Genomic DNA, 13,924 nt, shown 5'->3' on the forward strand with positions numbered 1-13,924 from the left:
GTAATTAAAATGTGAGGGTTTTTTTGTTGTTTGTTAAAGCCTATGAAACAGGCATAGAGTAGTAAATGAAAATAAATAAGATGATAAGATGACAAAGTAATCCATACTGTGGTACTAATCTTGCCATTTTCGGTTGTCATGCTGTCTCTGTGATGCAGATGTGCAAACGGCTTTGCAGCTCCCCATGACTCCAAATATCGTGTCATACGGACAGATGCTCTCATCTTTGTTCCATCCACTGTGTGCCGTGGTCTGAAATGGTGCTGAGGACTTTGTTTTTCTGCCTGAAATAAAGGAAAATGTAGAAAAGCATTCTTTTTTCTTATGTTCATTGCTAAAACGTCTGTCATACTACCATGTTTGCTGCTGAATTGTTAGCTTTTCTATGGATTCATTTAGTAATGATATATATGTGATATTACTTGTGACAGTAAATGATCATTTATATATTTCAACATATTATAAGATAATTTGACAAACTGATCAATAGTGTTTACTCAACACATTATATTTCTACCAAGATAAATCTGATAGCTTTACATATATACAAGACAGTATATACAGAATGACTACATGATCATTTCATAAATGACCTTATATGCTACTATTAAACCACCGAGAATATTTAGGGCCTGATGCAGATTTGAACTTATACCAGTTTGCATAACATAGGTTGAGAAAATTTGCATTGAACATGCCCACAAAAAGAATGGAGCTATGTGCCAATGTAGCCATACTTCTATCTGCCACTTGCATTTTTGTGTGCGATTTTCTAAGTGTAATTTACACCCATTTTGAGACTAAGGCCTAGATTTACTAAGCTGCGGGTTTGAAAAAGTGGGGATGTTGCCTATAGCAACCAATCAGATTCTAGCTTTCATTTATTTAGTGATTTCTACAAAATGACAGCTAGAATCTGATTGGTTGCTATAGGCAACATCCCCACTTTTTCAAACCCGCAGCTTAGTAAATCTAGCCCTAACTCTGCTTCAGCCCTAAAATCTCAAATGCACACAACATCTGTTATTGCATTAAAACAATTTATAACATCACTACAAAAGTAGGGGAGACAAACTATTTAGAAATGTAATAAAATAATTTTACAGTCTACCAATGCACTGACCTTTGGGTTTATAACAAGGAAAGTAATGAGATTATGTTCCTTCAGATATGGGTCTCTTAAATGCCCATCACCATCCTCCACTTTGTATGCTCCATTTAAGTGTTCCAGTGTGACTGATGTGATATGAACACGACTGTTTAAATAATCCACAAAATAATGTAAGAAAATCTCCAGCAGTTGAACGTACATTGTATACTGTAACATACTGTAAATAATGTTATTCTTTAGAAAAGGGTAATAGAATATTCATAGCTATACTTCCAAACTTTGTCACGTAGATTTTATCTCAAAAGAATTACATTTTGTTGTTTGATTTGCTAACATAATTTGCAAAAAAAACAATGTGTGAAAAAATCTGGCATATGTGAGAAAAGCTGGTGGGCATGGGGCATGTGTGATAAAATTCAGTATTCAGGGGGCTTATGTAAGAAAAGCTGGTAGGCAGGGAGACATGTATGAGAAAAGTTGGTGGCAGAGAGTGGCATGTGTGAGAAAAGTTGATGGTAAGGGGGTATCCCGGACAGGGGGTGTGGCTGGTGGTCGGGAGGGGATGGGGCGCAGTCCATCGCATCATTTTGGCCCTGCCCCCTGGACTGGACCATCATTTTGTCGTAGCGCCCAGACCAAAATGACTCAATTCACCGCGAATCGCAGCATTTTGGCTAGCAAATTGCAGTATGTAGACTTGCCTGCTCTCTCGGGAGTCCGGGAGACCTACCCGGATTTCGGGAGTGTTGGCAAGTATGGTGTATACAGGATGTGTGATATTGGTGTGTGACCTATGTATAGTAATAAGTATGTATTAGGTGTGTGATACTAGTGTGTACCATGAGTGCAATGTCTGTGTGACCTATTTATAGCAATTAGTGTGTATCAGGTGTAAAATCAGTGTGACCTATGTACAGTGATTAGAGTGTATGCAGTAAGTAAACATAATGTCTGTTGTTGACTTATTACAACAAGTTTTTTTTGTATTCTGAAAAAAAAACATTTGTACCCCCCCTTTAGAAATACTATGGTTGGCCCTTTGCAGAAATGAGGCCTGGACAGCGTTCTGCATCAGACATCAATGTTTATGGAAATCAGTGCACCTGAGCTGCAGCCTTGTCAAGCAGCCAGGAGGTGGTAAGAGTTATTACTTTTATTTTGCAAATGTCAAGAGTATAAGGGGAAGTAGGCTGAAGCTTTGCTTAAGGACATGAGGAAACTTATAAAGGTCCCGGTGCTGCCTATATTGTTTCTTTGCTTGTATGACTCAATCCCTCATTAAAACCTCTTTGCCAAAACACTGTATTTTAACTGCTCATTTTCACCTATTTTCACATATTGTGATTGAACAAGTATATTAAAGTGGTTTGCTAGTTTTAAGCTCTGTTTATATGACTTTCTAGAGTGCACTAATGTGTGCCAATCACTTTACTATTCAATGACTTCTAGCTCCTACTGGAAAATAAGAATTTGCAGCTGGAGGTTTATAAATCAAGTATGTCTTGCACTAAACCACAGTATTTTTAAGTAGCTGTTTGTTCACTGGAACACAGATAGGGAAATCTCAGTATACAATGACACTGAGAGCGGCTCTGTGCCACTCCTCACTCAGACATACGGGGCCTGATATAGAGTCGAACGCAAGTCCAACTCATTAGGGTAAAAACTATTTTTACCCAAGGATCCGTCTCAGTTTGCACCACGACTGAGATGGATCTCCCCCTTTGCACCTCTCTGCACTGAGAGAGGTGGAACGGGGAAGTTAGTAGGCGAGCCTAGCAATGTAAAGACGCTTTCTACATGCTATGCTGAGCTGAAAGCAGCCACTGCTAGGTCTCTAGGAGACATATCTTTTACAGGTGCTTTCTCCTGGTGCAACAGACCTTGATGTGTTACAAAAAGTAAAACAATAATTACATTTTTAAAAACATTGTACACCCCCTCCCAACCATAACCAACCCTTGTGCTGTTTGGGAGGGAGAAGCACATTTTTTTTTTTACATTAATTTATTTATTAACTTATATGCTTTACAGTGTATCATTCACACCGGCCATGAGACAGATAAAAAGGTGTGTTTTCGCAATTTACATAGTATCCTGAGTTGCATGGATCTAAAGATCTGTGCTACTTGGAATACTGTGTAAATTACAGGATGCAATTTACACTTACGATTTCAGTGTAAATTGCACCCAACTCTACATCAGGCCGTCAATGTGCTCATTGCTAGAACAGCACACTTTCTCTCTTGAGGATAGTTCTTGGTTCCAGACTCCATTTGTTGTCAGCACTGTTCCTTTATACCCTACTGTGACAGGATGAACCGCCTATGCCACCCTGTCTGTTGTTGGTGGGAACCGGCTGGGCTCACTTTGCCACCATTCCCTTTCGTTATCCCAAATGCGCACTCTCACCACAGTAGGAGAAGCTTCCAAATGCTGCCACCACTGGACTCCTTTACCAGCATCCTGAACCGGGTTTCTTCTGGATTACTGAAGCTGCGAGTGTCCCCCGTTACTGGTGTACCTGGGCTGGTACTCCTGACCTCTTCCTATGGATCAGGGTTGCTGTGGATGGATCCCTCTTGGCCTATCACACTGGCCAGAGCTGCTGGGTAGAGGGCAGAGCGGTGGTATTGGATGCTGGGTCCAAACCTCAGAAACAGCCGGGAATGGATTAGATTTTGGGTCTAATCTGTAGGTCACAGGATTTTCAGCATGGAAGACATTTTCAAGCAGGTCTTTAAAGCAAGTGATGTTTATTTGCAATCACACTGACTGAAGGTACCAGTGATCAGGTCTGATGGAACAGAAGAAAAATTTTCAATACAAGTCAGTACTTTTTATGCAGATTTGGACACAGTTTCACAGGGTAGGCCAGCCCCCTTCAGGGGCGCACGGAAGATTGTCGGGGGGGGGGGGGGTTCTCCCCGCCGACCCCAAAACCCCCCCCCCAAAAAAAAACAGAGAGAGAGCTGCAGATGTATACAATACAGCACCGCTGCGGATGCTTCTTTGACAGCGCCGCGGCTGCTGTATAGGACAGTGGCCACTTAGTTAGCGCAGGGGGGGGGGGGTTTCTAGAGACTCAGAAACCCCCCCTGCATGCGCCACTGCCCTTGAGGTCTGAGCTATTTTTAGAATCTGGATGCAATTTGTTTACCTAAACATGGATTTACATGCAATGCAAAGCTAACAATATTTACACTTATCTGTATTATTCTAAAACCTGCTGTGATTTCCTGTATCTTGCTTTTAGAAAATCTAGTAGCAAGTCTCAATCAAACCTTCCTGTGCCTTCAGGTACTGGACCCCCACACATCAAACGGTCTAATTAACATGAGATTAACATGGGACAGCTACAGAATACACAAATCCAAAGAAAGTCACAAAACCCCAAACAAGTTATTTCCCCACATCACGATACACAAAGGACTTCCTCCACAAAGGCTTATTTTATCAGATATATGCCTCAGAAATCATGCATTTCCTCTAGCAAGGTTAAAACAAACGATTTTCTTCCCTGGTCTCAGAAATAACGATTTCCCTTACCAAAATATACACAATATCAAAAATGAATACATTTGCAATTATATAAATAAGCGCCCAGCGCTATTTCCTTTAAATAAATTTATACCATAAGTGATTCAGTCACACCTATATTTCCAAGTGACCCTCTTTCTGCAAGAACTCTGCATTGCCTAGTGATTTTGTGTCTGCGAGTACCCTACATTTCCAAAGTGTACAGCTTTTTGCAAAACATCCTGCACTTCGCAAAGTACTCAACTTTCTGCAAATACCTTGCATTTCCCAAACTGCTCATCTTAGTACAAGAATATTTCATTCGTCAAGAGTGCTCACACCCCAGCAAGAACTTTGCATCATCTAGTGCTAATTCTGCAGTGCTCAGGGTTTTTACCGGTATCGCCAGTCCTGTAGCTGGGGCTGTTTCTGAGTCTTTAGGGCTCAGTTCCAGTTTTGTGTGTGGGTTCCAGGTCTGTGGTTATCTCACAGTCCTGAGTCCTCCATTCCTAGTCACAGTTCTGAGCTCTGAGTTGCTGTCTCCAGTTTCAACTCATTCTGTTCTGGGTTTCTGTGTGCTGCACATTCTTCTTAGTCATGGGTTGTAGTTCTGTGTGCCTGGTTACAGGTGACAGGGGTGAATTCCCACAACCAGTTCCAGAGTGTTGCTACAGCGGATTCCGGTTCCGTAATCTGGCGCAGACTCCGGTAATAAATTCCCTTCCTACATGTGGTACCAGATGAACAAAGGTTTTAGCAAGAGCTTCAGTTTCTGTCACACTCCCACTTCATCAAGAAAAACAGATGACTGTGACACTGAATTATTACCGGTATGTGTCAAAATGGCCAACAATGCCCTCTTCACCTCAGAATGCACAATCAGGCCAGGGGACTCAGGATTTTGTAATATTTCCGAGCCATCCCAATTAAGCTAGGTACCAAATATTGGGAAAATCCCATCTCTCTTTTTCCATGCACATCCATCATGCCTTCAAACAACTTAGGGGGAAAATCGACTTTCCCATGCTGTCGTTGGGTGTCAATATCCGTGGTGATCTAATAAAAGTGGGGATGTCCCTGAGCCCCAGCCTGTATCCACTTCTCTCCCTCAGGTCCGCTTGTGGGTTATGTACAGCCTCCGTGGGCAATAGTGTGAGGATACCACCCTTAGCTGGGATGGCAGTTACCCTCTGTGGGATTCAACGCACTTGGGTAGACCAGAGTATATCGAAAATAAGGCTTCATTACGACAGCACCAGACCACAAGACGTTCACAAGATACAGGGTAATGGTAGCAAGTATCCTCCAGCAGCCTCTTGCAGCCAGCCCTCTAAAGTAATAATCTCAGTCTCATTCAGAGTTTTATCCTACCGCAATATTACCACTATATTTTTGCTAGACAGTTACTATGTCGCCCAGCTTGGGAAACTGGCTCACACAGACCTTGTCTTGGTAGGGTTTCCTCCAGCAGCTCCTCGATGTCTGGCCCAGAGTCCTTTATGTTGATGTCTTGTGCACCAGGATCCTCTAAGCTAGAATAGCTTGCTTGGCATTCTCCTCTCCATATATTCTTTGCGGTCTACACATCGAGTAGGTTCAAATGGCTCAGTCCTCCCCCTTACAGCAGGGGTCTATCAGTGGACACTTTAACTGCTAGACATACAGTCTCTGTTACCTTGATTATGCAATGGAATGGCTTGACTCAATTAGATATTTGGCTGGATACACTAAACAAAGGGTTACCATCAAGGAATGGCACTTCACACTTGTGTGAAACAAGACATTTGACACATTGTATTTGCAACATTATACAATCTGAGTCTGTGATATATTTTTCTACAATAACATTTATTTTGATACATATTAATGCATTTCCCAATGCTATTTCAGCCAGTATATTACTGTAGAGGCACATTGCATATCATCTAGAAGTTCTATCCTAATTACCTTTCAGATTACCTGTTGACCTAGCTAATTAACATGGGCTGCCAGCTAGCTGTCATGTTACTCAGACATTGTTCTGATTACAAACCAGGTCTACGCCACACCTCATAGCAATGGACATTTCAGACAAATGGTAATACTATTGCTAACACAAGCAAAATTAACCTGCTGTTCTGTTATTTTCACACAGAATGGCAATATTCTTTCTATTTCTAATGCATACAATATTGCAGGTAATAGCAAGGGCAAAAGGTACCTAATAACAGGAAATAATAATACACATAATACACAGATGCTCTGGTGTACATACTTAGACTGGGTCAAGGATTAAAAAGTACATTAAACTGTGAGAAACGGGTGATGAAATAGAAAATTCTTAGTCCAGTAGCACCCCGTTTCGTGACAAACAGCAATGGCACCTTCATTATAGCCAGTAACACTTACGCTCATTCCCTCTCTGTTCCTCCTTACAGTGCATCCAGCCATTTCTTCAGTGTAGCATACTGCCAATTTGTTTGATGGCCCACTGCAGTATAATCCTTCCCCAAGGGCTCTGATGCTGGCTCCCGGCTGGTCAACATTCCTCTTCCTCCCCATCTTCTTCCAGACTGTTAGGGTGATTATAGTCCCATTCTACTGGCCTGGTAATTATGTCCTCCTGGACCTCTGTTCCATTACAGTTTATGCCTCTTGGTTGGCATAGTCTCTGGAGGTATTTTTTTTTACATTTCCTGTAAAACTGCCCTTCCTTTGGTTCTCTTTCTTGTGACATATTTCCCTTTACGACTTAAAAGCAAGTTCCAGGTAATATAGTAACTTCCCTTTAATACTAACTGTTTTGCAGAGCCCTTCCCAAACCCACACACCCAAAAGTCCCCCTGCTGGTCTGACTTTGGGGCCCCACATAGGATAACTAAGGCAATGGGTCTGAATTTAGTAGGGAAGTACGCACATTGGGCCTGAGTCAGTAGACCAATACAAAAAAAATTAGTACATTTCTATTTTGGCAAAACCATGTTGCATTAGAGAGGGAGGTAAATTTAAAATTTGGGGACGAATTTGTAGTTGTGATTGGGCATATCCTAGATCAGCTTGAAATTGCAGTGTAAAAAAAAAGTTATCAAGTATTTGTGTGCTACATGAAAAAGCAGCCAGTATTTTCCTTATGTGCATAATAATAATTAAACTATAATATAATAACAAACTAGTTGCACCCCTTGCATTGTAACATGGTTTGTTGAGGATCAAATTTACTCCATTTTTTGTTTTGCTCTACTTAAAGACTCAGGCCCTTTGTGTATATGGATGCCTAAGGACTTATTTATGAATAGATCCCCTTTAGCAGTGTAAGGTTATTTTTTGTCGCTGCTGATTGCCTTTTTTTGCTGGCAAAAGGATTTTTCACACTTTAAGAAATTTACTCCTTAACGGAGAAGTCAGTGTTTGAAAACCTTCTGTACTGAGTTTTTCCCTGCCTTGACAGCAATTTTGGACCCAAACAGCTCGGAGGGTAAAAAAAATGTCCAGAGCTTATTTCAAATTTCCCTGAAGCAGAACCGCCATTGCAAAGACATCAGTAGGGATGGCATAACCAAGATGGATACTGCCAGTATTCTCTCTCATCCAGGGACTAAAATGTCCAATTATGGCTATGGCTCATGGCCTGATTATCCAATACCCTGACAAGGCTGCAGCTTTGGGTGTGCAGTTTTAGGAGGGAGTGCAACATGTTTTGTGACACAGAGATAAACTGAAATTCATTTTAAAATAGTAAAAGTAAAAACATGAAAGAAAAATTTAGTATTGTGCAGGTGCTGGAAGATAAGCGAGTAGGAGAGAGACAAGGATGGCAACAGGTGCCAGTAGTGATCATTCATTCTTCCGTTCTGCTATATAGTTCTTAATGAAAGCAAAAAAGGTGACAAAGATTGCTGTGACCATTTTATTAAGCCAAGTAGAGCTGAGTTTCGAAAACACAGAAACATAAAAATTGGGCAGTGTAGGAAGCTGGATTTTAAGTTGAGAATTAGTTATTTTTTTTATCTACAGTGCATTAGCCTGGCATGGAAGGTGTGGGGGCGATATGAGCGTAATAGCCTAGGGCAGCCTGCACTTGTTTTTGAAAAGAGTGTAAACAGACAGAAGAAAGCAAAATTAGATGCACATTCTTTAGACTGTGTTCGGCTGACATACCTTTCAATAAACTTCTTTTATCTTCAATAGTAGTTCTTGATATCATACCAACTAAATTAATGTCCAAGAGACGAAGTTAAACCTTTATCAATGTTAATGTGCAGCTAACTAATAATGATCTTGGTCTGTCTTGGGTTTTCGGACTTTGCATTGTTTTACACTATTACTTTTAGAAATTTAAAATGAACAGCAAAATATCTAAATTGATTGATGGTAGACTTGTAGTGAGTTTGGAAGGGGAGGCAGCCATTCATAGGAAGTGATTCAGGGGCGAACGGAGGATTTGCTGTGGTGGGGGGGATTCCCCCCCGACCCCAAAAAAAAAACCAACCCCCACGATTCTTCAGCGCTGTCCTATACAGCAGCCGCGGACGCTTCTTTGACTGCGCCGCGGCTGCTGTATAGGACAGTGCAGCTATAGCGGCCACTTAGTTAGCGCAGGGGGGGGGGTTCTGGAGACTCAGAAACCCCCCCTGCGTGCGCCACTGTGATTGGATATCTGTGTGGACACTTGATCACTGTGCCCCATGCATTACAGTTAATAGTTGTGGTCATCTGGAAATCTTGGTGATGTGATCACTGGGTGTTTTTTGCAGTGGTGAGATTGTCTGTGTTTATATGCATTAACATTGGTTAGATATCAATCCTATATCAGTCTGAGCAAGGTTTAGTAAATAAAACAAGGTTAAATTAAGTAAAAAAGAACTTAGATTTGTTTTTTTGTGTGGGCTTAGCTAAATATTTGAAAGTATCATGGAAAAGTGTTTTTTTTAAATTTTTCCCAGTTTATCCATTTGCAACACCAATAAATTAACAATATATCTACTTCATTTCCATTGAATTTTTTTCCATTAGGAAAACAGTAATCACCCCATTATTCATGATGATTCGTTTTTTTGGTAGTTTGCAAGTAATTTTGATACTTATTCAAGTTCTAATTTAATTTTTTATTTAATTTATATGGCGGGCCTCATCTACTTTGACTAATTATACATTTAGATTCAATTACAAGTAGCATTTATAACATTAGCATCTTCTTTGCTTTGTCTGCTAGGGTGTTGTTTTATCTCCAATTCTTATATATTTATTTTTCATTAATTAACAGGGCTGTTGAATATAGTGTTTAAATATAATAAATAATAAATTACAGAACAAATAAGAACATTTTGGAAAAAATATAAACTCTTACAATATAATAGGAAATATCATTAATTAGTTTATTTTAAAAATGCATGTTCTCTTACCTAGGAATTCCTCCAGCTTCCATGTGATTTGCTAAGGTAACATCATGTGACCATACATCATATTGCCATTTTTGCAAGCCAATCACCCCACATAGAACATTTCCAGAGTGGACCCCGACCCGCATATTAATGTCAACTCCTGTTGCATCTCTTACTTTCCTAAACAAATAAAATGACAAATGTTATATTAACCTCACACATCACATGTGAGGCTTAATTACTTCATATTACTATTATTATTTCTACGGTTGGCATGCACTTATATTCGTGCAAAACAAGACAAAGCGTTAAAAAGTGCCTGCTTGCAAGCTTATAATTTATAGATAAATTGTAGAGATGTTCACTGATCCCCGTGTTCTGGGTTGGTTTTGGATCTGGATTAACTGCAGGTTTTGGTTTTTGTTTTTGTTTTGGCAAAACTGCCCTTGCCAAACAATGCACTAAAAAGAGCCATTGTAATTCACAGCAAAAAGCAAGTTCATCACTGAACTTCGAATCAGCCCCAATTCACAAACAAATTATAATATAGTTAGGTACCTTTGACGTAATGTGCAGATTACAAACACTTTGTGCAATACTGATGAAACAGCAGCAAAGTGGAAGGTAATACATATACACGTCTATTTACACATCTGTGCTGACATTACTTATGCAAGCAATGTTGTTCTTTGTTAATAAAACTGATGTCTTTATACCGTTCAAAAAAATTAAAAGTGATCCTCCACCATTCTTTGGATGTTGATAGTTGATAGCAGGATCAGGTGGAGTTACAGCACAGGTGTGAATAAAGTACTTGATCTACAAGTCCGACATACTTAGCGCAATTGCTTTGTTTAATCTGCTCCTTCAGTTTCTCAAGCTGCTTTTTCAGAAGGCTAATTAAGGGAATCACTTGACTCAAGCTAGCAGTGTCTGAACTCACTTCACAGGTGACTACTTTGAATTGTTTTAGCACCTTGCACAACACGGAAAGTATTCTCCACTGCACTTGAGTAAAATACATCCCCCCCTCCTTTCCCAATATCATGGCTTGTGGAGAAAGCGTGGATGGCTTTTCGCTGTTCCTCCATCCGCAGAAGCATATACAGGGTGGAATGCCACCTTGTCCTCACCTCTTGCTTCAGTTGGTGGCAGGGCAAATTAAATTGCTCTTGTAGCTGCTGCAATCGCCTACATGCTGTTGCGGAATGCCGGAAAAGTTCAGATATTTTACACAGACAGAGATGCCACAGACAGCATCTCCTGCACGTTCCTGTCATTTTTTAAAAAGCTCTGCACCACCAAGTTTATTGTGTGAGCAAAACAGGGAATGTCATGGAATTCACCCAGCTGCAATGCTCTCACAATATTGGTGGCGTTATCAAAAATGACATATCCTGAGGAGAGTCCAAGCGCGATAAGAAAATGTTGCAATGACATCCCTTAATTTTGTAACAGAATTTTAGCTGTATGCCTCTTATTGCAGCCGGTTATACACAGAGTAGCCTGCCTCTGAAAAATGTGACGTACTTGGGTACATGCTGCTGTTCCTGCTGGTGAAGGCGAATCACGAACCCAGTGGGCTCTCACAGTCATATAATCTTTAGTTTGCCCAGTTCCACTTGTCCACATATCTGTGTTTAAGTGTACAGTGGGTAGAATGGCATTTTGTAGCCCAATAACTACATTTTTGCGAATCTTCTGGTAGAGGTGAGGAATAGCTTTTCTAGTAAAATGGGGTTGTGATGGAATTTGGTAATGGGGACACAAGACCTCAAGTAATTGTCTATAACCAGCTGCATTAATAGTGAATATTGGACGCAGATCTAATACTAGCATAGTAGCCATGGCGTCTGTGATCCGCTTTGAGACTGGGTGACAGCTTTCATACTTGCTTCCTCTTGCAAAGGATTGTTTAACAGTCAATTGTTGTAAACTACTAGTAGTCTTCTTCTTGGTCTGCTTCTGGGATGAAGATTCACCCCCAGCAGCAGCGGGACTAAGGCTCAAGAATTCATCTGAGGAAGCCAGGATAGCGGAGGAGTCATCTAGCCTTATCAACTTGGATGCAGGACTAACTCCGATCGCTACTGAAGATATTGATGAAGACGGTGTTGTGGGTGTAGATTGCAGGTGTCGGGATCTAGCTGAGAGAAGTGACCTAACTGATGATGGACTGCTTGTTGTTATTTTTTAGTATAAGTTTCTGATTTTCCCAACAGCTTGCCATGAACTTGCTTCAAATGGTGTTACATGGATGAGATTCCTAGATGGTTAAGGTCCCTACCTCTACTGACTGAGGCTTTACAAACACTAGAAATGGCTAGACAACTGTTGTCAGAATTTGGGTAGAAATAATTCCACACATAAGAGGTGGATTTTTTGGTTTAATGCCCAGGCATGACAATGGCAAGAACTGCTTCCACTGGTGCAGAACTTACACAAACAATATCATCCTCATCAACATCTTCATTACGCCTTCGTCAGCTACACAAATATCCTCCTCATCCTGTTGCAATTCCAAAGTGGTATCCTCACTATCAGAATGGTCAATCCTGACACATAACACTCATGGATAGACTCTCCTCAGGGATTTGTGTCATTTCTGAATCTGAAGATATATTTTCCTCTAATGCCTTACTGTTTTCTTCCAGCTCGACTTTTACATGTAAAAGTATTTGGATACCACTTTTGGAGTCGGAATGACAAGGTCTTGCTTGGTCATGACTGACCTTACAAGAAGATGCCTCAGTGACAGTTGCAGAACTAGCACTCATAGAGGAAGGCGAAGGCCTCATTCTTTCCTTGCCACTGCGTGTATAGAATGACATGTTGGCAATTTTATTTTTTTCTGCAGATAACGTTGCTTGGATTACAGGTCTTTTTTTTCTTGAAGGTAAAAGGTGTTTTTTACATTTTTGTTTTCCTGACTTAAAAACACTATGCACTTTAACATAGGCTTTAGCAGATGACATAGAGGGATTACAATCATCATGACTGGTGCCAGCAGCTCCTTGGTGCTCCTGGTCTTCTGTGTACTGCTGTGAATCTATTTTGATAAGTATTATTATTATTATTATTATTATCATTTATTTGTCAGGCGCCACAAGGTATTCACAGCGCCACACACAGTACTAACAGTAGACTATACAGGGTGAAACCATACAGAACAATGAATAAAAAGTACCAATACTTCAGAAACTCCCGCTAGTCATATACAGTAAAGAAGGAGCGGAAGAACAGGTATGGAGACAGGAGGGGAGGGGGCCCTACTCATACGAGCTTACATCCTAAGGGAGGGTAAACAGACCAGGCACAAGAGGAGCCAGTTGAGGCAAGAGGAGAGAAGGGAGGATGAGCTAAAGGGAGGAGATGGGGGTTAAGTAGATGGTTGGTAGGCTTTGAGGAAGAGGTGAGTTTTGAGTGCACGTTTGAAGGAGCACAGAGTAGGAGAGAGACGGATGGAACGAGGGAGGTCGTTCCAGAGAAGGCGGGCCGCACGAGAAAAGTCTTGGATTCTGGAGTGGGAAGAGGTGATAAGAGTGATAAGAGTGGAGGAGAGGCGGCGGTCGTTGGCCAACCGCAGGGAGCGGGCAAGAGTGTGAATGGAGAGGAGGTTAGAGATATAAGGGGCAGTAGAGTTGGAGAGAGCCTTGTAAGTGGTGGTGAGGAGTTTGAAAAGGATTCTGTAGGGAACGGGGAGCCAGTGTAAGGCAAGGCAGAGAGGGGAGGCAGAGGAGGAGCGGCGTGAGAGGAAGATGAGTCTTGCGGCCGCATTGAGTAAAGAACGAAGGGGGGAGAGACGGGAGTGGGGGAGGCCAGTGAGGAGGAGGTTACAATAATCGAGGCGGGAGATGATGAGTGCGTGTATGACAGTTTTGGTGGCATCCTGAGAGAGAAAAGGACGGATGCGGGCGATGTTGCGTAGTTGGAA

General features: G+C 41.2%; 1 protein-coding gene across 1 annotated transcript in view; it reads right to left on the bottom strand.

Moving 5' to 3' along the window:
• ADCY2 (adenylate cyclase 2) overlaps positions 1 to 13,924 on the bottom strand; it is a 1,242,889-nt gene that overhangs the window by 481,562 nt on the left and 747,403 nt on the right. Inside the window, exons 8-10 of the mRNA XM_075212755.1 lie at positions 10,012 to 10,170; positions 1,124 to 1,256; positions 108 to 284 (exon numbers count right to left, since the gene is read on the bottom strand). Coding sequence (XP_075068856.1) covers positions 108 to 284; positions 1,124 to 1,256; positions 10,012 to 10,170 — 469 coding nt within the window. The remainder of the gene's footprint in view (positions 1 to 107; positions 285 to 1,123; positions 1,257 to 10,011; positions 10,171 to 13,924) is intronic.

The sequence above is a fragment of the Mixophyes fleayi genome, chromosome 5 (genome assembly GCF_038048845.1).
Source record: "Mixophyes fleayi isolate aMixFle1 chromosome 5, aMixFle1.hap1, whole genome shotgun sequence".
NCBI classification, from domain to species: Eukaryota; Metazoa; Chordata; class Amphibia; order Anura; family Limnodynastidae; genus Mixophyes; species Mixophyes fleayi.